The 19,594-nt window shown below is 63.2% G+C and overlaps 1 protein-coding gene across 1 annotated transcript in view; it reads right to left on the bottom strand.

Moving 5' to 3' along the window:
• Nucleotides 1–1,616: 1,616 nt before the first annotated feature.
• Nucleotides 1,617–19,594, bottom strand: part of OBSCN (obscurin, cytoskeletal calmodulin and titin-interacting RhoGEF) — a 236,110-nt gene continuing 218,132 nt past the window's right edge. Inside the window, 23 exon segments of the mRNA XM_070373477.1 lie at nucleotides 1,617–1,879; nucleotides 1,978–2,127; nucleotides 2,266–2,341; nucleotides 2,464–2,687; nucleotides 2,930–3,169; nucleotides 3,366–3,450; nucleotides 3,678–3,848; nucleotides 4,061–4,183; nucleotides 4,867–5,034; nucleotides 5,207–5,317; nucleotides 5,636–5,707; nucleotides 6,247–8,257; nucleotides 8,588–8,665; nucleotides 8,806–8,851; nucleotides 8,937–9,089; nucleotides 9,727–9,753; nucleotides 9,918–10,090; nucleotides 10,452–10,529; nucleotides 10,969–11,029; nucleotides 11,730–11,930; nucleotides 12,403–12,490; nucleotides 12,629–12,797; nucleotides 12,954–13,066. Coding sequence (XP_070229578.1) covers nucleotides 1,702–1,879; nucleotides 1,978–2,127; nucleotides 2,266–2,341; nucleotides 2,464–2,687; nucleotides 2,930–3,169; nucleotides 3,366–3,450; nucleotides 3,678–3,848; nucleotides 4,061–4,183; nucleotides 4,867–5,034; nucleotides 5,207–5,317; nucleotides 5,636–5,707; nucleotides 6,247–8,257; nucleotides 8,588–8,665; nucleotides 8,806–8,851; nucleotides 8,937–9,089; nucleotides 9,727–9,753; nucleotides 9,918–10,090; nucleotides 10,452–10,529; nucleotides 10,969–11,029; nucleotides 11,730–11,930; nucleotides 12,403–12,490; nucleotides 12,629–12,797; nucleotides 12,954–13,066 — 4,796 coding nt within the window. The 3' untranslated portion in view covers nucleotides 1,617–1,701.

Here is a 19,594-nt window from a genome sequence, read left to right as displayed (position 1 = left end):
TCAGTCGTGTGCGACTCTTTGCGACCCAATGGACTGTAGCCTACCAGGCTCCTCTGTCCATGGGATTTTCCAGGCAATAGTACCGGAGTGGGCTGCCATTTCCTTCTCCAGAGAGTAGTCATGGGCCTTCCCAAGTGGATCAGTGCAGGAGATGCGAGTTCAATCCCTGGGTCAGGAAGATACCCCGGAGAAGGAGACAGCAACCCACTCCAGTATTCCTGCCTGGGAAATCCCATGGATAAAGAAGCCTGGCAGGGTTACAGTCCATGGGATCACAAAAGAGTCAGACATGACTTAAGTGACTAAACAACAAAGATTAGTCAAATTCATAGATATAGAAAGTAGAATGGCAGATGCAGGGACTGAGGAGAGGGCAGACTGAGGAGTTGGTGTTTAATGGTTATAAACTCTCAGTTTTACGAGATGAAGAGAGTTCTAGGGATGAGTGGTGGTGATGGTTGTAAACAGTACAAATCTATAACTACTGAACTATACTCTTAAAATACTTAAAATGATTAGTTTTTATTACTACAAAAGTAAAGTTGAAGAAACATTTTCCATCAAGCCACAAAACTACATGGAAGACAATTAAATAATTACTAAGTGAAAAAGTCAATCTGAAAAGTCTATATACCATATCATTCCAACTATATGACATTCTGGATAAGGCAAAACTATGGAGATAGTAAAAAAAATAAAAAATAAAAATCCTTTCAGCGGTTTGCAGGAGTTAAGAGAGGGAGGGATAATAGGTAGAGCACAGAGGATTCTTCCAGCAATGGTACCACTCCACACGACAGGAGAGTGGTAGGCAGCTGCTGACGGGCCAGTTCAGGGCCACGCCGGGGGTAAGGCAGGAGGGCGATGGTGAAGCCTCTCTGGTCACAGCAGAACCCTGCCAGTCCAAGAGAGCGCAGGGCCTGTGCCCACCTTGGCTCCCTTCCCGCCTTGCCAGGTGAGCCAGTGACGGGGTGGGGTGGGGAGAGCAGCTGATGTGGCAACGTAAGGTGTCAGTGCCCAGGAGCCAGGTGGCAGCTCGCACAGCAGGGGGGAGGGAAAGTTAGTGGCTGGGTGGGGGTGGGGAGGTGTCAGTTCACTTTTGGAAATGTTTGGTTTTTCGATGAGGGGTCTTGGGTCCAAGTAAGAGCTAAGTGGTGGATGTCCAGTGTGCAGACACCGTTCTCTGGAGACGGGGAAAGCGAGGAGGGCTGGATTCGCCAGCCTGTCTCGGTTGCCCGTTCCATGAGACTTGCTGAGAAAAGAGGGCAGTGTCTGCTATCCACCTGCTCCAGCCTGAGCCCCTCACCCCCACACTGCCAGGAACGATGCTGTGGTGGAACAAGCTGGAATCCTGGATACCTGCCCACAGTCATTTCTCTGCAAATTACCTGGGCGTGTGTCCATGTCTGAAGCAACACTGACACAGAAAAAAAAACACACCCACCCGTGAGAGTATGGAGCTGCCTGCACACCGCACTGGCTCAGAGCGCTCTGGTTCTAATGCTGCCTTTGTAGGCACATAGCCCAGGACAGCCCTGCTCTCCCCCAAACACCAGAAAGGTGGCAGGGCCCTCACCCTCTCCCCAACACAAAACAATGAAACAGAGGACACCTCATCGAGTGCTGCTTTTTATTGACGTGTGCGTGCATACGCAGGGAGTCCTGAAAGACCGGGAGGCTGGGCCCTGAAGGGCCAGGGGTTCAGCGCACTTGGGCCAGGTTGTGTTTCTTGAACAGCAGTGCCCGCCTCTTTTCGCGCTCTCGCACAAAGACGCGCAGACCAGTGGTCGGGAAGGTCACCGCCGCGGGCTGGGAGCTGGCTGGGCCCTCCTCCGTCAGCCACGGGCTCTGCAGGCAGCTGGATGCACACGGCCGGACCCTGGAGCACATGGAAGGGCAGCGTTTACCGCGCTCCCCCCGAGACGGGCAGGTTAGCGCACAGGGGCATGGGCCAGGCAGAGCTGTGGAGCTGCTTACCAGGGGTGCACACACAGTGTGCTTCGGAGGAAGGCCACAGCGCCCCCAGACAGCCCGGCATAGCAGCGGCTCAGCTGGATGAGCCCCTTGCGCAGGCCCTTCTGCGTGTCTCGTGTTCCCTCACCGTTCACTGGGTACTCAGCGCTCAACCTGTGTGCGTGGTGGTCACGTGACTGACGTTACCCTCAATGGACGGGAGTCACAGAGACCTGGGGTCACCATCAACAGACTCCAGGCCCGCCCTTCCTTCCTGCCCGCCCACCCCGCAGAGCACACGTGGAGACTCACATGATGAAGGCTGTAACGCCTATGGCCCAGATGTCAGTCTGCGCAACAGCGCCCTGGCCCTCCAGGAGCTCCGGAGCTGGGGACGGCACAGGTGGGGGTCAGGGCTGTTTGCGGTAGACGAGGCAGGGGGACAGGACTGGGGCTTGCTCCCGGCACACCCCTCCCCCAGATCAGGCCTGGTGTCTGCACCCTGCGCACCCATGGTCTCCATGTAGTCCTTGAATCTCTCTGAGGGCAGGACCCTCTCCTGGGCCAAACTCTGGGCGTTTCCGAAGTCGATGACCTTGAGCAGGTTATACTCTGTGACAATCATGTTCTCCGACCTGAGGTCTAGATGCAGGATACCCTGGGCATGCAGGTACTGGGTGGCGCTTAGTATCTGCCACAGATAGTCCTTCACCTCTGATTCCGAGTAGGAGGCCCTGGGGGCAGAGGGCCAGTTAGGGGGCACATGGGGAGGGGCACCCAGGCTCTGTCCACAGCCAGCCCCAGGGCAATCAGGAAGCACCAGCCTTCCCTGTGGGCTTAGGAAGGAGGTCCCAGATCTACTGAGTGACTCTGGTGGGCTGACGGGCGGAGGCGGGGCAAGGAGGTGGGTGAGGAGGCAGACCACAGTGCTCCAGCCAGGTCCTGAGCCTGGAATCCAGGCCAGGGTGGCCCTCACCTCTCGGCCAGACAGGGGAGAAGCTCAGGCCCGGAGCACAGCTCCAAGATGAGGACCAGGTGCCTGGGGCTGAGGTAGGCAGCCTGCAGCTGCGCCAGGTGTGGGTGGCGCAGGCTCTTGAGGGCCTCGTACTCCCGCAGCACAGCAGCCCTGTCCGCGGGGTGGTAGGGCACGATCTTGGCAGCCAGCATGCGCCCACTGGCCTTCTCCCGGCACTGCCGCACCACGCTGAAGCGGCCCCTGGGGAGGAGCGCAGGCCAGGCTGGTGGCTCAGGCCAGACCCCGCCCTCCCCCCCAGTCTGGAGAAGCAAGCCCAGCAGGGAGGTCGGGGAGAGGGTGGCAGACGCTGAGGCAATGTGGACACAAGTGATCAGAGGGGCGAAAGCACGGGGCTGGGGTGAGAGCGCGAAGAGCCAGCGGGGTGGAGTCCCTGCACCTTCTCATCTGCGTCTGGAAGGCGAAGGTCTGCATGCTGGGCAGGGGCCGGGCCGGCCCCGTGGCACCACTCTCCTCTTCAGAGGCTGTAGGAAGAGGGCAACCCTGCACCGCCATCTCCCCCAGTCTCTTCTCCCATCACCCCTTCCCAACCTGACAGGAAGGCCCTCTTTGAACCCCCAACACTCTGCCCTCTCATTCCTCAGGCTGTTGTGGGTGGGGGGCCTAGTGGGCAGAACGAACCACCTCAAGTGAGTGTGTGACTGGTGGAGGTGGCAAGTGCATTCCCACACAGGCCTGCCCAGGGGCTCACCCAGGCGGCTGGGCCCTCCCAGGAGGACCTGCTCCGAGGGGCTGCTGTAGGGGCCCATGCCCGCCTTGCTGACGCAGGCCGTCCGGAAGGTGTACGCCCCACCCCGAGAAAGCTTTCCTGTGAGGTAGCAGCAGTCAAAGACGTCCGAGGCCAGCGTGCTCCAGCTGCCGCCTGGGCCACACGGGAGCGAGTGAGAGGCAGCCCAGCCACGGCCGCCCACTCCCTGTCAGGGTGGAGAGGCCCGACAGGGGCAGAGAGCGGCCAGGCGCGTCCCCAGCCCCCTGCCCCCACCCACAGCGACTCTGGGACCCCCCAGCAGGGGCGGGTTCAGGAGCGGCCCCACACCTCCCCCAGGAGGGGCGGGTTCGGGAGCGGCCCCATACCTTCCAGGCTGCACTGCACAATGTACGTCACAGGGCCGTATGACTCCACAGGCTTCCAGACCAGCAGCACCCCGTCCGCATGTACCTCCCCAATGTCCGGCCGTGGCGAGGAAGAGGGGCGCTCTGCAGGGCCCACGGTCAGCAGTCCGGGGTGGGCCTGCAGGACCTCTCCATGGAAGCTCTGAGCCCCAGCCAGCCTGCCTCATCCTCCTCACCCTACTATCAGGCCCACCTGCCCCTGGTCCAGTTCTCTCGGGGTCCTTTCCAAGGCTGACTGGTAGGAAGAGCCCAGTGCCTCTCCTATGAGGGGCCTTGGGAGGTGTCTGCCCTGCCCAACCCCACCAGGCTCCCCTCCCACTAGTGCCCACCCAGGAGCCCCATGGAATGGCCCCTGCTCACAGCCCCCCACCAACCCTAGGCTCTAGTCAGGGGGGCCTCTGCTTTGCCAGACTGTGGTGCAGGGCAGGTAGGGGCTGGGGATCAGGTCAGAGGTCTGAAAGCTAGGCTCGCAGCCTCTGCTTTGGGTCTCCCAGAAACACACCCTGGTGCTGTGTTCTGAGAGCATGGTTGGACTGTAATAGAGATACATAAAGGGAAGTCACCGCCTCCTGCACTACTGGAGAGACAGGGAGGTACTGTGGGAATGCAAGGAGGAGAGCCCCCAAAGAGGGGTCAGGGAGGGAGCCTGGCCAGCTGTGTCACCCTCTCCCACGTCCCCTCCCAATGCCTCCAGACCCTGGTAGGGCCAGGCTGTGGGTGCCCGGGCGCTAAGCCTCAGTTCCCTGGGCCCTTCACGGCCGACCCACCTGCCTTCCGGAGGATGGCCGTAGTGGCCGCCGTCCCCAGCGCATTGCTCACACTGCACGTGTACACTCCGAGGTCCTCAGCAGTCACCACCAGGATGGTCAAAAGCTGGAAGTTCTTGAGCGTAGAGGAGATGAGGAGGCGGCTGCTGCTCTCAAGAAGAGCCCCATCTGCAGCAGCAGAGAGTGAGCCTCAAGATAAGCTCCCAGCAGGTGCCCTGCCTAGGGGTCACGCCCAGGACCCACACCCTCTTTGAGCCTCAGTTTCCGTCTATACAGTGAGAGGAATGCCCGGAAGGAGTACCCTGCCTCCCTGGCCCTCAGCCTCAGGAGACCTCTTTACCTTTACTCCAGGTGGCCTGTGCAGCTGGCTGGGCCACCACCTGGCAGGCCAGAGTCACAGACTGGCCCAGGACCACCGTCTCATCCGAGAGCTCCCTTAGGAACGACGGTGCTGGGAAACGGAGGGGACGTGAGCCTTCAGAGGTGGCCTTAGGCCTGAGAGTAAGGCCCGACCCCCACTGCAGGGACACAGGAGATGAGCCCCATCCCCACCCGGCTCATCTCCAACACCAGCGCCTCCTCCAGGAAGGCTTCCAGGACTGCCGGCTCCTGACTGCAGGGGCACCAGAGTCCCCCCGTGTGCACTTGAGCCCCTGTGGATGTGAGCTCCCCCTCGCCACCCTGCACTGGTCTTGACAGGGTTCCCCTTCCCCACAGTCAGGTCCCTTGGGCTGCAGTGGGGGGCCTCGCCTCTGGGCAGTGTACCCACCTCGGTCCTTGCTCTTCAGGCGGAAGGAAGCAAGGCCTGCCTTCTTCCGGGGAGGACTCTCCTTCTCCAGACCTGCAGTAAGGAAGTGGCCACGCGAGGGAGGTCATACTCTGGGGGCCTGGCTTCTCTGGGAGCATGAGGGGAAGGCTCTGGGGATCCCCATGTGGCAGAAAAGCCCAGTCCCAGGGGGTCTTATTGGCGATGAGCTAAATCCACGGCAGAGGGCACCACCCCTCCCTACCCCATGTGTCAGCCACTGCGGGCAGCTAGGCCAGCAGCTCAGGGGCCACCGGGCCAGCTGAGGGCTCTGGGATCAGGATCAAGGAGGGCCGGGCCAGTTCCTATCTCCGTGGGGGTGTAACTGCAGCTGCATTACCGCTGGGCTTCAGATGCACATGGGGAGGGACTGGAGGCCGCAAAGGTGACCTCAGAAACAAGCCAATGTGTCCTGGGAGGTGTGGGCAGCACCGGGTCAGGGAAGGAGCATAGGATGGGGGGCTTCCTGCATCACCCAGGAGAGCTCTGGAGCTATCCTTTTGGCCAAGGAGCCCCACAGTGCAGAGCGGGAAACATGGATGTGCCCAGTTCCAGGGTAGGGTAGGGGTAGTAACCTTCAGGCCTGCCCCTCAGGAGGCGGGAGATGTGGGCTACCGAGGCCTTCACCCTCTGGCGTAGCCCCAGCTCTGTGGGCTCCTCCAGAAGTGAGTGCCTTCCAGGGAAGTGGAAGAGACTGGCCGAAGGGGGTGACCACTTGCGCTTCCTGCCGCCGGCAGCTTTCCCGAGCAGGGCCTCCATGTCCTCTGGCTCCTCTGTGATCTCCAGGCTGGCTGGCCAGGGCCACGCAGCCTCTGGGAGCTCAGCCAGCTCCTCCCCAGCCTCAGACTCAGGGGAGGATGGACGCTCTGGCTCCACCGGCTTGGGGATCTTCCTAAAGATCATGAACTCAAATGGGAGATACTTGATGTCATACAGATCAGACAGATTGAGGTAGGCAGGATCCACCTCTGAGATGTCCAGGGACACGGTGTCTGCTGCTTCTGGGTCCCTGGACAGGTCCTGGATCTGTACGAGCGACACCTGAGAGCCCCCACCGATGTCTTCCCATGAGCTCAGCTCCTGGGAGGCCCTCCGGAGGGTTCTGTCGCCCTCGGGTGCAGGCGCTGTGCTGGCCTGGGGTGGTGGGCTCTCGGTCCCTGCCTCATCCTGCTCCTCCGAGGACTGAGAGACGGCCCAGGTCATCTTGGCCCACATGGGGCCCTGCCCCAGCATGCCACCGGCGTCCCCCCCAAAGGCAAAGGTGCCGTAGCCCGCCACCCCTGCGTAGCCCCCACGGCACCCCAGGGAGAACTTCCGTGTGGTCGCCTGCTCCTGAGGCCGCTGTAGGCTGGGTGACGACGGGGACAGGTCCTCTGTCTCCTGGACCAGGCCTTCAGCATCCAGGGAGGGGCTAGGCTCCGTGCCCATCTGGGAGGCTGGCTCTGGGGGTCTGGGTGATCCAGGCCTCTTGGTGAGAGGGACGGCCTTCAGCCCGCTCTGAGAGTCTACCTGGGGGCTCGCTTGGGCAGGGGGCAGACACGCCTGTGGCTTTCCTGGGAAGGAAGGGCTAGGGGATGACAAGAGGGCCTCTGTGCAGGGCCCTGAAGGGAAGGAGCCAGAAGGTTGTGGTGCCAAGGACGCAGGGGGGACAGTATCCTGGGGGGCCGGGACCCACTGGGGCTTAGAGAAAGGGGCAGCCTGCCCTCCACAGCGGTCCTGGGATGACTCCTGTGGCTGAATGGAGCACCCATCACTACTGGCGGAGGGCAGTCTCAGCCCCCGCGGGGTCCCCTCTGGATGCTCCTTCTCCCTGGCACGTGCACCTCCTCCAGGCGTGCCCTCTCCTTGGGCATCCTGAGGACTCAGGGGAGCCGGAGCGGGACACTGCCCCTTGCTGCAGGCCTTGGTGGAGGAACTGGCAGTGTTTGGTGGGTTACGGTCCCGGGAGTGGCTGGAGCCAGAGGCCTCCTGGGTGCTTGCTCTGGGCATCTGCACGGCCGTCTCCAAGGAGGCTGCTGTGGCCTGCTGGGCAGCCTGCTCTTCCATGGCAGCCGCCTCCTCCAGTGCCCGGTGCTCCAGCAGTGGCTCTCGAAGTCCCGGCAGGACGCCCGAGAAGTAGCCACCCTTGAGAAGGTGCCGCCGGCGGGCAGGGTGCCGCCTGCCCCCTGTGGATGGGCCCCCGAGCTCTGGGCCTTCGCCCACCTGCTGGTAGAACAGGCTCCGGATGATGCTCTGCCGGGGCACACAACCCAGGGCCGCTGCTGGCTCCTCGCCCTGCAGCGATGCAGGCAGAGCCGAGGCTGCAGCAGGTGGACAGGCCTCGGCCTCCTCAGGCAGGCTGGCCGAAGGCCTCAGGAAGCCCCGGGGGTGCAGCAGTGGGGAGTGGGTCACCGGGGAGGATGGCAGCGACTTGGCCCGGGCGAACGGGGCCAACTCGTTGTCGGAGGAGGAGGAGCTGCTGGAGGAGGCGCTGGCGTCGCCACGCAGATGCCGGGCAATCCCGAGGGATGGGCTGTCGGGCGGGCCCTGGAGCAGCTCTGGGATGGAACGCATCACCAGGATGGACTTGTAGCTCATCAGGGAGCGCTGGGGGCGTGGAGGACAGGGGCCTGTCAGCAGGGGACCCGCTGCCTTCCCAGGCCAGAGGGGATCTCAGGAAACAGTGGGCCTTAAAACACATGGTCCCCAGGGTTCTGTCGTCTTGTCCCCACCTTGGCAGAAATGTTGCATGCTGCCCCGCCTCACCCCGCTGGCTCAGGGAGCAAAGACTTGAAATGAAGGGTGCCCGGCCCCACTCCCTTGCTCTGCAGACCCAGAAGGGACACAGAGCCAGCCCTCTGGGCCTCATTTCCCTCTCTGGCCTCCGGCCGCTTCTGCACCCAGCCCCTCACCCCTCCATGAGGTAGTGCAGCCCACCTGCCAGCGACTGCGGGCCAGGAGGAACTTCAGCTGCTTGGTGTTGATGAAGTGGGCCTCCTCCGCGGGCACAGACTTCTGGGGGCGCCCAGGTGAGAGAGCCACGTTGCGGGTGGGGGGAGCCCCCGGGGCACCCTGCAGCCCAGGCAGGCCCCCACTCCTCTTGGCCTCACTCTCCCTCCCTCTGAGCCAGGCCAGCCCATGTTCAGCCTACTTACCCGGAACCAGGGGTGGGCGAGGCACTTGGCAGCACTGGGCCGAGCCCTGGGTGGGGGAGGAAGGTCCAGGTCAGGCCAAGAGGTCAGCTGGTCACTGAGGCAGGCGCAGGACCTCAGATGTATATACTCACCCCACGGCCTTCTGCAGAGCAGCCTTGATAAAGTCCTGGGCGTCCTCACTGAGGTGGGTGGCCATGGGGTTACTCCAGGACACCCGCCCTTCCAGGACATTCAGAAGGGTTGCTCGGTCACTCTCTCCAGCAAATGGGGATGAACAGGTCAGGCTGGAAGCAGAGACATGGCTAGCCTTCAGCTGTGACCTGAATTTCTGGGCCCATGGGAGGCAGGTTGCCAGGACAGGGGTCTCATGGGGATGTAGTGACTGGGGGCCCCCAGCCCTGACTGGAGATGCCTCCTGACACCTCTCGCCTTCAGCCCTGAGAATCCCAGCATGCGTCTCAGATTTGCTCAGAGATCTAGCTTGGAGCTGGGATCCAGGCTAAGCCTGGAGTGGGTATCTGGTCTTAGGCTGGGGTGAGGATCCAGTCTTGGCCTGGGATAAGGGATCAAGCGTCATCTTGAGTGGGCACCGGGACTTAGCCTGAGACAGTGAATCCAGGCTCAGTCTACACCACTGATGCCCTCGGGGCAGCAACAGCTGGGACCCTTTAGGGGAAGAGCTCCGTGCTCTGCCCCATGACCTAGCAGAGGTCCTCTGTGACAGGGTGTGAGTGAGCAGTGCTTGGCAGAAACCCCGTATCAGAACTGGCTGACAGCATGTTCCCAACATAGCTGCCCCCTGGGTCTTGCGTCTCTGAGCTAAGGAGCAGTCAGCGGTTCAACAGCTTCCCATTGGCCTGCTGAGGAGGGGTCTGGGCTGGTTTTGGAAGAGAGAGCTGACAGGAGCAGGGGTCTACTCACCTGAGGTAGGTGATGACCCCCATGGCCCTGCAGAACAAAATCACAGCCGTGAGTCTCTCCAGACCTGGTCCGATGAGAAGGAGGAGGCAGAGGGCGGGCGGGGGCGGGAGGGGGCGGGCGGGGCCCCCATCCCTACCTTCACCCACCCCACCCCCACCCCTACCCTCACCCACCCCCACCCACCCACTCACCAGATGTCGGAAGCCTCGTTCACGGGGGTCTGTTCGATGATCTCGGGGGCCACAAACTCAGGGGAGCCGTACTTGCTGTACTGTGGCTCTCCCGGGGTGATTTTTTGGGCAAAGCCAAAATCACAGATTTTAATGTCTTCCCGAGCAGGATGCACCATCAGGATGTTGGGGGGCTGTCAGGCAGAGTCGGGAGTGGCTGAGCACACCCTGAGGAAGGAACCCCCAGGGCTCCCAGGCCTCGGGGGGACACTCAGGGGTCTCTGAGGGGCTGCCCCCGCAGGGGGGTGAGGCCAGCATGAGGCCATAGGCAGCCCCGGGAGCAGGTTTCGGCGCCCCTGGGGATAGCTTCTGCTCCATCACAGCTGCCCCCCACCTGAAGGTGAAGGGGCTGCTGTAAGGCGGTGAGCTCCCTGTCCCCAGAGATGAGGAAGTCCTCAGAGGGAACTGGGAGTGTTGGGCCTTCTCGCCCTCAGCCCTAGGCCCCAGGCTTCCAGCAGCTCCTCCCTGGGCTCGGGGCAGCAGGGAGCCACGTACCTTTATGTCCAGGTGAAGGATGCCTTGACCGTGCAGGTACTGCAGCCCCTCCACCAGCTGCTGGATGTAGATCTTGACCTGCGGCAGAGCTGGTGCTCAGCCAGCCTCCAGAACCCCTCTCCTCACCTCCCTGCCTGCTCCCACCAACAGGACCTCCACTTCCTTCCAGATCTGAGCCTGGGGGTTGGGGGGCTCCTGCAGGACAGGTTCCATGCAAAGCCCCAGGGAGCCCTGTAGCTGGGAGATTCCTCTGGGCACCCAGGTGGATGGGTTTGGGTGTATGGAGCAGCTTGAGCAAAGCGGGAAGGGGCCAGGGGAGCAGGCAAGGGCTGGGTGGCTCGGTCAGTGCCGTCGGGGGTGGAGAAGCAGGGAGACCCGGCCAGCCGACAGGAGCTGAAGCAGCCCGTGAGGGTCTCTGAGGGGGAGCGCTCTGTTGGGAAGCTAGTCTGAGGGACAGGAGGCCTGGCCAGGCCCACGCGCAGCCCTGCGCCCGGGTGGGCAGCCGGGCAGCAGTCACCTCGGCCTCGGTCACCACACTCTTCTTGAACAGGCGGTCTAGCAGCTCTTCCGACGAACACCTGGGAGTCCGTCAAGGAAAGCTCTAGGCTCTGGAACCCTCGAAGCCTCGCGCCGCCTGGGGGCAGTCTTATCTCCAGGTGGGGGTGGGGGCTATGCTGGGGAGGCTGGTGCTTGCGGTTGAGGAGGATGGGAGGGACAAAGCCCCCCAAGTAGAGGGACGGAGGACAGTGGGAGGCAGCAGAGTGGGAGTGGCATGCCACCTTCCCCCCCAACCCCGACTCCTGCAGGGGATGCTGACGGGGGGTGGGGGTGGGTGTGGGGGTGTGGTAGGCATACAGGACCTAGGATGGGTCGGGTGGGGCGTGTGCCCCTCCCTGGAGTGTGTGTTGGCATGCAAAGACGCATCAGTGCCTGGGGCATGCCGAAGTCAGGTAAGAAGCCCAAGTTTCCTGCTGGAGGCCAATGGGGGAGCAGGAGGAGACAGACTTTTGGATGAAGCCCTGCCTAAATTCCTTACCCAAGGGACTGGGAGCTGGGAGCTATGTGCAGTGGCAGTACGTGGGGGTGGAGGGGCCGGGGTCGTGCAGATAGTCCGGAAGCATCGCAATGCCAGCGGCACGGGCTGCCCCCATCAGGCAGTTGGGCCTGGGACCATCAGCACCGCAGACTCCACCCAGCCCTGCAGACCACTGTCTGCCGGGGGCACTCCCCCCCACCTCCCGCCCCACCACCTGACACCCTCAGAGTGAGGTGGGATACAGCTCCAGGATGAGGATCAGGGTCTTCCGCGTCTCAAACTGGTCCAGCAGTGCGGTGACCAGCGGGTGGCTCAGGCCTGCTAGGATGTCCCGCTCCCGATAAGCCTGGGCACGCGTCCTGCTCCGCAGTGGAATGAACTTGGCAGCACAGGCCATCTGGTTGCCCTTGTGCTGCACCCTCTTCACGAAGCCGAACACACCCCTGGGGGGAGGGGACAGCGTGCTGGGGGCCCTGGAGGCAGAAGCTTGGGGGCGGGGTTCCTGGGGGACAAAAGCTTGGGGGCGGGGCCCTGGGGGGCAGAGCTTGGGGGCGGGGTTCCTGGGGGAGGCGGTTTCCTGAGAGGAGAGGTGCCAGGAGAGCAGGAGCTGCGGGAGTGGGCACTGGAGGAGGCCAAGTTGGCAAGGCCAGCAGGTACTCTGTACATGGGGGTTTGCAGGAGGCAGGGGCTCCAGAGGGTGAGGGCTGGAGAAGCAGGTCTTCGGTGGGGGCAGGGCTCTGGGTTGAGGGAGTTCAGCGAGCTCTAAGCGGGGGATGGTAGGGGTGCAATGGGTGGGAGGGCTGGGGGCTCCTGGTCGGAAACTTGCACATAGGAACTCTGGGAGGCTGAGGCTGAGGGTCTTAGGAGGTGGGGCTCCAGCGGAGGAGGCTCCTGGGGCTGGGATGGAGGCGGTACCTTCCAATTTCCTCCAGGACCTCATAAAAGGAGTGCAGTTTCCTCCTGGAGCTGTGCTCACTGTCCCGTGTAGCCAGAGAAGGGGAAGCTGTAAGAATGAGTAAAGATGATCACCCAGCGCCTCTGTCCCCCAACGTCACAGTATCTGCTGGAGCAGCTTCCTGTGCCTGAACCTGTGAGAGCTCAGGGGACCCCCACACCAGCATGGAAGGGGTCCCCCACTCACCCCCATGGATCAGCAGCTCTGCCTTGCACAGCACCTGGCCGCCAGGGTTGTGGGCCAGGCAGGTGTAGACGCCCGCATCGTGCTGGGTCACGTCCCTAAGCACCAGGGAGTAGGTGGTCCCTTCCTGCTGCTGGCTGAGCCGGGGGTCAGCTCCCAGCTGGGTGCCGTCCTGGAGACACGGGAGCGCGGGGAGGCCATCAGTACACCCTGGCGGACCCCAGTGCCACGGCCCAGCCTGACCTTCGGTGAGCCCTGTGCCCAGGCCAGCGGGGGCACCACACACTGCCCCTCCCGCAGGCAGGCCCTCACCCAGGCCTGCCCCTACCTTGTACCAGATCACTGTGGGCTGTGGGTTGCCCTCGATGACAGCCTGGAACTGTGCCGTACCGCCCCTCTGGGCCTGCACGTCCTCGATGGTGACCTGCATGGACGGGGGGCCTGGGGTGGGGGAAGGAGCCGGTGGGCAGAAGCCAGGCTGTGTTCGCCACAGCCTACTCTGCGCTGAAATCTTCTCATGCCTGGCCTCCATGCACAGACACCCAGACCTGGGTGGAATGGCAGCAACGCCACGTGTGTCTTGCTGCCCGAGCTGGGCAGGAAGGCCCTAAGACATACTCCAGGGTGAAAGAGCCCAGCTGCCTCCAAGGGAAGGGATCCCACCCCTGATGGTCCAGAAATGCACCCCCTGTCTTTGCTGCTTCAGCCTCAGCTCTCTGAGGCCACAAGAACATGCCAACTCTGCGTGGGGTAAAGGGCCCTGACGTCCTGGTCACTGCTGCCTTCTGAGGGCACGCAGGGAGAGAGGCAGCCGGGGCCCTGGCCTCAGTAAGGCTGGGGTGTGCCAGGTGGCTGTGCCGGCCCCGCCCTGGAAATCCCTCCTTAGCCTGGGGCATGGAAGGCACACGTGTGACCTGCCAGGCCCCCACCTACTTGCAGCAGGCGTGTCGCTGGTCTGGTACACGTATGTCCTGTGTGTGGTCTCCGTGAACACGTGGCTGTGGACGTCCCAGAGCTCACCTGCTCCTGGCCAGGCAGCGCCCTCCATCCTGGGGCATGGAGTGGAATTAGCTGTCTGCCTCACCCTTCCACTCTTGGGGTGTGGGAGGCCGCGATTGGGTTCTTGCTCCCCGCCTACTCAGGGGGCTGCAGCAGACTCTTTGGGAGGGGACATACAGCCCGAGGCCCCAGTCCTAGGTGAAGAAGGGAGCACCCCCGCTTTCCTTGCCCCAGGTGGCCTCCCCCTGCCCTGAGCTTAAGGGTGGGGCTGGTAAGGAGAGTGCAGGCTGCTGTGATCCCACCCCTTGCTCTCCTTCTCCCACGCCCCAGCCTGCCCCCAGGACGTCCCCTCACCCCCCAGCCAGCTTGGGAGGTTACCGAATGGGCACCGTGCGTTCCGGGACCTCAGTGCGTGCCTGAGCTGTCTGCTCGAGGCCCTCGTGGGAGAGAGGCTGAGGTGCCTTCTGAGGCTCGCCTGGTGGGAGGCAAGGGGCCCGGTGAGATGGAGCCCAGGACAGGGCTGGGGACAACTCCCCAGGACAGGCCGCTGCATCAGCCTGAGGCCCAGCAGATAGGAGCACAGACAGAGCAGGGGCTCTGAGTGCACAGGGTCCTCGAGAACAGATTCAGCACTCCAACTGCGTGTGGGCACCTTGCCCCCGGACTGGGGCTAGGGCCCCGCAGCACACCCCCAGGGTCTGGTCCACCCCGGCACGGCTCACTTCTGCCCCTTCCTATCCTCCTTTCCCTCCACGTCCCCCCCTCTTCCCCTCCTCCTGGTTCCCCCCTCCTCCTCCTTGCCCCCCATCCCTCTCCCTGCTCTTCCCTAGTCTCCCCATTCCCACACCCTTTCTCTCCTCTCTCCCTTCCTCCCCACCTCCCCAGGAGCACTCCAAGCTGGCGGCTGAGGGCTGACCACAGGAGGCCACATGCCAAGAGTGGGAAGGACCTCCCGGAGCCCATCCCGGCAACTAGTTCCACAGGCTGAGCGAGGGGCAGGCCTTGTCCAGGACCCCCGACATGTAGAGCCAACAGAACGTTAGGGGTCTCAGGCTCTGCCAGTTCACCCCCGTGGGATGGGCACCCAAAGTAACCAAAGTGGGGTCAGAAAGGAGGGGCGGTTATGGGTGGGGACAGGGGTCCCGGAAGCAGGGGTACTTTGCCTTCAACCTGCTGCCAGGCCTCACTGGATGCGGCCCCAGCCTCCACAGCTGGGGGCTCTGGGCTGGCCCCCTGGAGTGCAGGTAGCCCCCCAGGGCTGGGGCTGGGGCTGCTGTGATCCCCTGTGGAAGGTCCTGGAGCCTCAGGGCACGTCTGTGTCCTCTGGATGGACGTGCTTTCCTGCCCTGGGGCAGCTGGGGCTGGGACGGCAGCATCTGTAGGAGAGGCAGGTCGACGCACAGGAGTGAGGGGGGCCGGGGCCCGGGAGAGGGACACTGCCCAGATGAGGCCACCCTGCCCACCCTCCCGCTCCAGCCACCCGCTGGGTTCAGGGGAGGGGGACACTGCCCAGATGAGGCCACCCTGCCCACCCTCCCGCTCCAGCCACCCGCTGGGTTCAGGGGAGGGGGACACTGCCCAGATGAGGCCACCCTCCTCACCCTCCTGCTCCTGCCACCTGCTGGGTTCAGGGGAGTGGGACACTGCCCAGATGAGGCCACCCTTTCCACCCCTCCCCGCTCCAGCCACCCGCTGGGTTCAGGAAGCGCCAAAGGTGGAGGCCCCTGAGAGAAGAAGGGGTCTGTGCCAGAGATGGCACTCCAGCAAGTGCTAGACTGGTCCACCCCCAGGGTGTCTCCCAGATGCCCTCATGAGAACGTCAGTTCCCACGGGTACAGCAGGGCCTGGACCCCCACCGTCCACTTTGGGTGGCCCCTCGGTCTCAGTCCCATCCCATCATCCTGGGGCTCGCCTTGCTCTGTAGCCCACTCTGGATTTGAGGGTACTGGGTCACCCAGGCTCAGGAGGGTCCAGCCCCACGTTCTAGGAAAGCTAAGCACAGCCTGATGCCCGATCAGGAGCCGAGAGACCTTCACAGGGTGGGCTGCCTTCCTGCCTCCCAGGGAAGCCCCCATTCCCCACCCAGCCCAACACAGACCACCACACTCTCACCTGGTCCCTGCCCAGCCCCCGACACAACTCCCCAAGGGAACCTTCGACCCTCCAGGCCCTTGGCTTCCTGCCCTCAGCCCCCAATTCAGTTCCTCTTCCACCTGACTGCCAGTCCCCCTGTGGCTGCTCTGGGACACCCACCGCTCCATTTCCAAAAAGGCCCCCTCTATGGAGCTCGCTCCCATGCTCCAGAGCCTCCCTCCTGGTGATCTGCTGTATTCTTGGGCCCCCCAGGCTGAAGAGGCCACTGGGCAGGGTGCTGTCTGTCTGCAGTCTGTGGCGCTGGGGCGACCATCCTGCGCTGCCCCCACTCCAAGGAGGTTGTCAGGACCCCGACCCATCATGCCCCCATGGCTGTCCTGACAAAGGACTCAGGCTCACAGGACACAGGATGACCTGCTTGACCCCCAGCAGACTGGGGGCAACTACTGTGGACGCCGCAGCCACGCTGTGACAGCCCCTGAGCCCACGTGTGAGCAAGCTGGACAGGCAAATCATCACGCCTCCACCCAGGATCCGTGGGACTGGCCAGCACCCACAGGCTGATGCTGGGTGCCCACCCCGGCTGCCAATGGAAGGGGCCTGGGCTGTCCATTGTTGGTCTCCAGGGCCAGGAGGGTCCCTCCCTCCTGAGATGCCGGAACCACCAGGTGGAGAAGCAAAAATGAGAAAAGCAGAGGCAGTGCAAGGAACCGGTTTATTAGCATCATCAGGGTTGACGGATGGGACTGCTTCCCATGCACAGACCCTGGTCCACCCTGCTGAGAAGGCCTAGGAGGGCCTGTAGAGCTGGGCCCCACACAGGCCTCCTGGAGGCCAAGAAAGGTATTCAGGGCTAAGATGTGGTTTTGGGGGGGGGAGCCCCTGCTGAGCAGGAGCCTGGGACCCCCAGCCTGGGTGAGAGCCAGGGCTGGGCCAGGCCTGGACACTGGGATGGGGGCCTAAGCTGGCACACACAAGGCCCGTGCGGCCCCTGCCTGGTGAATGGAGCAGGAAGGATGCCCAAGCACCTTCCCTGTGTCTGCAGCCCCGAGCCTGGAGTGGCAGCCTGCGAGTCAATCTGCCCCATGCTCTCAGAGCAGCTTGAGGAGCCTCTGAGATCACGGATGCATGCACCGTCCTCAGCTGACGACCAAGTCCTGTGAGGTAGGAATCGCCTGGTTTGGAACGGGAGGGCAGGCTGGAGTCCTGAGCTGGTGGACAGCCAGGGGAGGTCAGAGCACCCGTGTCCGAGGCGTGCCAGCTTTGGGACTCTCCTGATTGAAAACCCAAGGTGGCTGTGTGGTGAGTTGATGCTGGTGCCGGGCGGGGTCCCAACGCCGCTTTCCTCTTCCTGCTGCCCCGTGCAAGCACGCAGCTTCGTCAGGGGGTCCCAGGTCCAAGAGTCTCTCATCTCAGCCCCAGCCATCCCGTCCCTGAGGGTCTTGGCCTCAGCCCTGGGAGGGGCTGGGGTCCATTTCCCTGTCTGGGCGAATGTGTAGGGTGACAGTCTCCCCCACAGTCCCAAAGCTGACCGTTTGGGTTGAAACCTCGGTTTTGAAGCTGCTCTGGCCGCTGTCCGCAGAGCGCTGAACCTGAGTGCAGAAGGAAGGCTTCTGGGTCGCGGCGCCTCCGGCCTGGGCCTCCCGAAAGCAGAAGGAGACGCCCGTGGGGCCCCGGCCCTGCGGCCCCGATGGAAATGCCTCCCGGGACCTGGGCATGCGGCCGAAGCAGCCAGGGGGGGCCCGGGAGTCTGGGGGGCGCCCCACGTTCAGCAGGACGGGCTGGCCCACGGTGGGCTCGCTGATCTCTCTTTGCAGCACCGAGATCTCGCAGGGCGGGTCATCAGCGGCACTCGGCCTGGGGCCACTGCAGCCAAAGGTCTCCCCTTCCCGGGGCACGTAATCCTCCAGGTCGGCCAGGGTGAGGGCACGACCGTGGTGTGTGAGGATCTTGGGATCACGGCCCTGCAGACCATCAGCACCCAGCGGCTCCTCCACCTCGTAGGCATCTCTCTCCCCCTCCTCCAGCAGGGCTCCCTCTTCAGCACCCCAGGGAGGGGACGGCTCAGGGCTCTCTGGCCCCGTTTCCACGCAGACGATTAGGGGCTCTCCAACGGTGACCGTGGCCGGGGGCTCCTGGGTCAGCAGCTTGTTGTTGGAGTTGTTTGTATTGGGGTCTCTTCCAGACACCCTTCCAGGCAGCGTGAAGTGAAGCTGCTCAGAGCTGCCAGGCGTCTCTCTGGCCAGAGACGCACCCTTTGAGCCGGTCTTCTTCACCCGGACCTCAATGGTCTCCTCAACCTCCACCCATTTGGGCGGGGGCCTAGTGCCCTCCGGCGGGCCTGCTGTGTGGGTCTCAGGCTCCGTCACGAATAGAGTGGGCACGGCGGGCCGCCAGCCTGGCTCCGCCTCAGGCCTGGAGGGTCTGCTGGCCTCTGGCGAGGGTGGCAGCTCAGGGGCCAGCAGGCCTGGCCTGGGCAGGCTGGCGGTGTGACCGTAGCGGGAGGGAGACTTGCTGGGGGACTGGCGTCGGCCACGGGGGCTCTTCACCACAGTGGTAATGGTCTCCTCTCTGTGGGGAGAGGGCCGAGAGGAGATGGGCACAGAGCCCCACAGCCTCACCCGGTGCCCTTGCTGTCAGCACATTCGCGGGCCAGCAAGGGAGATCAGGTTAGTGTCCAAGCAGGCAAGTGGCAAAACCGCATAGACAAACTCCTACGCATGCGCCTGAGCCCAGGCCCCAGATGCCCACCCAGAGAACCAAAGCACCGAAGCACAGAGTTCCATCTGGCCATCTGTGTACACTTGGGACCCAGTGTGCAGACCTCAGAGAGAGAGGTGAGGCACATGGGGGGGCGCGTGCAGTGTCACTCAGCGGGTCTGTAACGTATGCGCCGGTCTCCCTTCCTGTGCGTGGCTGTCCCGTTCTAGAGACACCAGCCCTCCTTACAGAGCTGAGGGACAAGCCACATCGCCTTCCTCATCAGTCTCACGCTTGCTCTGTGCTCTGTATCATGGCAGGAGGGTGGTGGGGGTTTGGGTGGCTTCTCAGAGGGTAGGTGCCTCAGAGATCGCCAGTCAGGGACTGCGGAGCAGGGGGACGCCAGAGTTGGGACGTGCAGCCCGTGCTTTGGGCCTCCGGGTCTGGGATATGAGGCCTGGCAAAGACTCCTGGCTCTGGGCATGGGCTTGCCGACATGGGCGGTGTGAGCTCAGCCCACGAGGTCCGGTGGGGCCGCAGGAGGATGAGGGGAGAGAACTCAAGTCCACGTGCACGTGAGTGAGTATGCATGGGGCTCTGGCCAGGGGCCTTGCAGACACGTGCAGACAGATTTGGAAAAGGGCTTGAGACTTTCCCAGAGCCAAGATTCAGAAGTCCCCGTCAGCCCAGGCCCTCCTCCGCCAACCAGCATCTAACTCTGCCAGGTACTGAGGGTGAAATGAGTAACAGGCAGGGAGCAGGAACACGTCCAGGAACACAGCCCTCCTGGGCCCTAGACCTGCATTTCTTCCTCTTGGGCTCAGGAAGAGGGATCTGGCATGCATGTGGTGACAACTCAGTGCTGCTACCAGCTGCCTGCAATGACTAGGACTCTGTCTTTCTTGTTCAGCTTTACTTCTGGCTAACCCACAGCTCCAACTGGGAGCCGTTACTCGTGGGCACGGGCACAGAGCTGTGTGGCCACACCTCGGGGTGCACAGCGATGACAGACCCTGCCTCCACTGGCCCTCCCCTGGTACAGGGAAAACGCTGTGCCCCCTTAACTGGTGGAGAAGCCGAGGCATGGAGACGTGGTCTGTTCAGGGCCGCAGGCCTGCCTTCCTGCTTCACACAAGGCTCAGTGGCGCAAGGCTTGTTCCTGAGTCAGAGACTGCC

This window comes from Bos mutus, chromosome 7 (assembly GCF_027580195.1).
Source record: "Bos mutus isolate GX-2022 chromosome 7, NWIPB_WYAK_1.1, whole genome shotgun sequence".
Classification (NCBI taxonomy): domain Eukaryota; kingdom Metazoa; phylum Chordata; class Mammalia; order Artiodactyla; family Bovidae; genus Bos; species Bos mutus.
The sequence above is the reverse complement of the archived record's forward strand: the minus strand, read 5'-3'. Positions and strand labels throughout refer to the sequence as shown.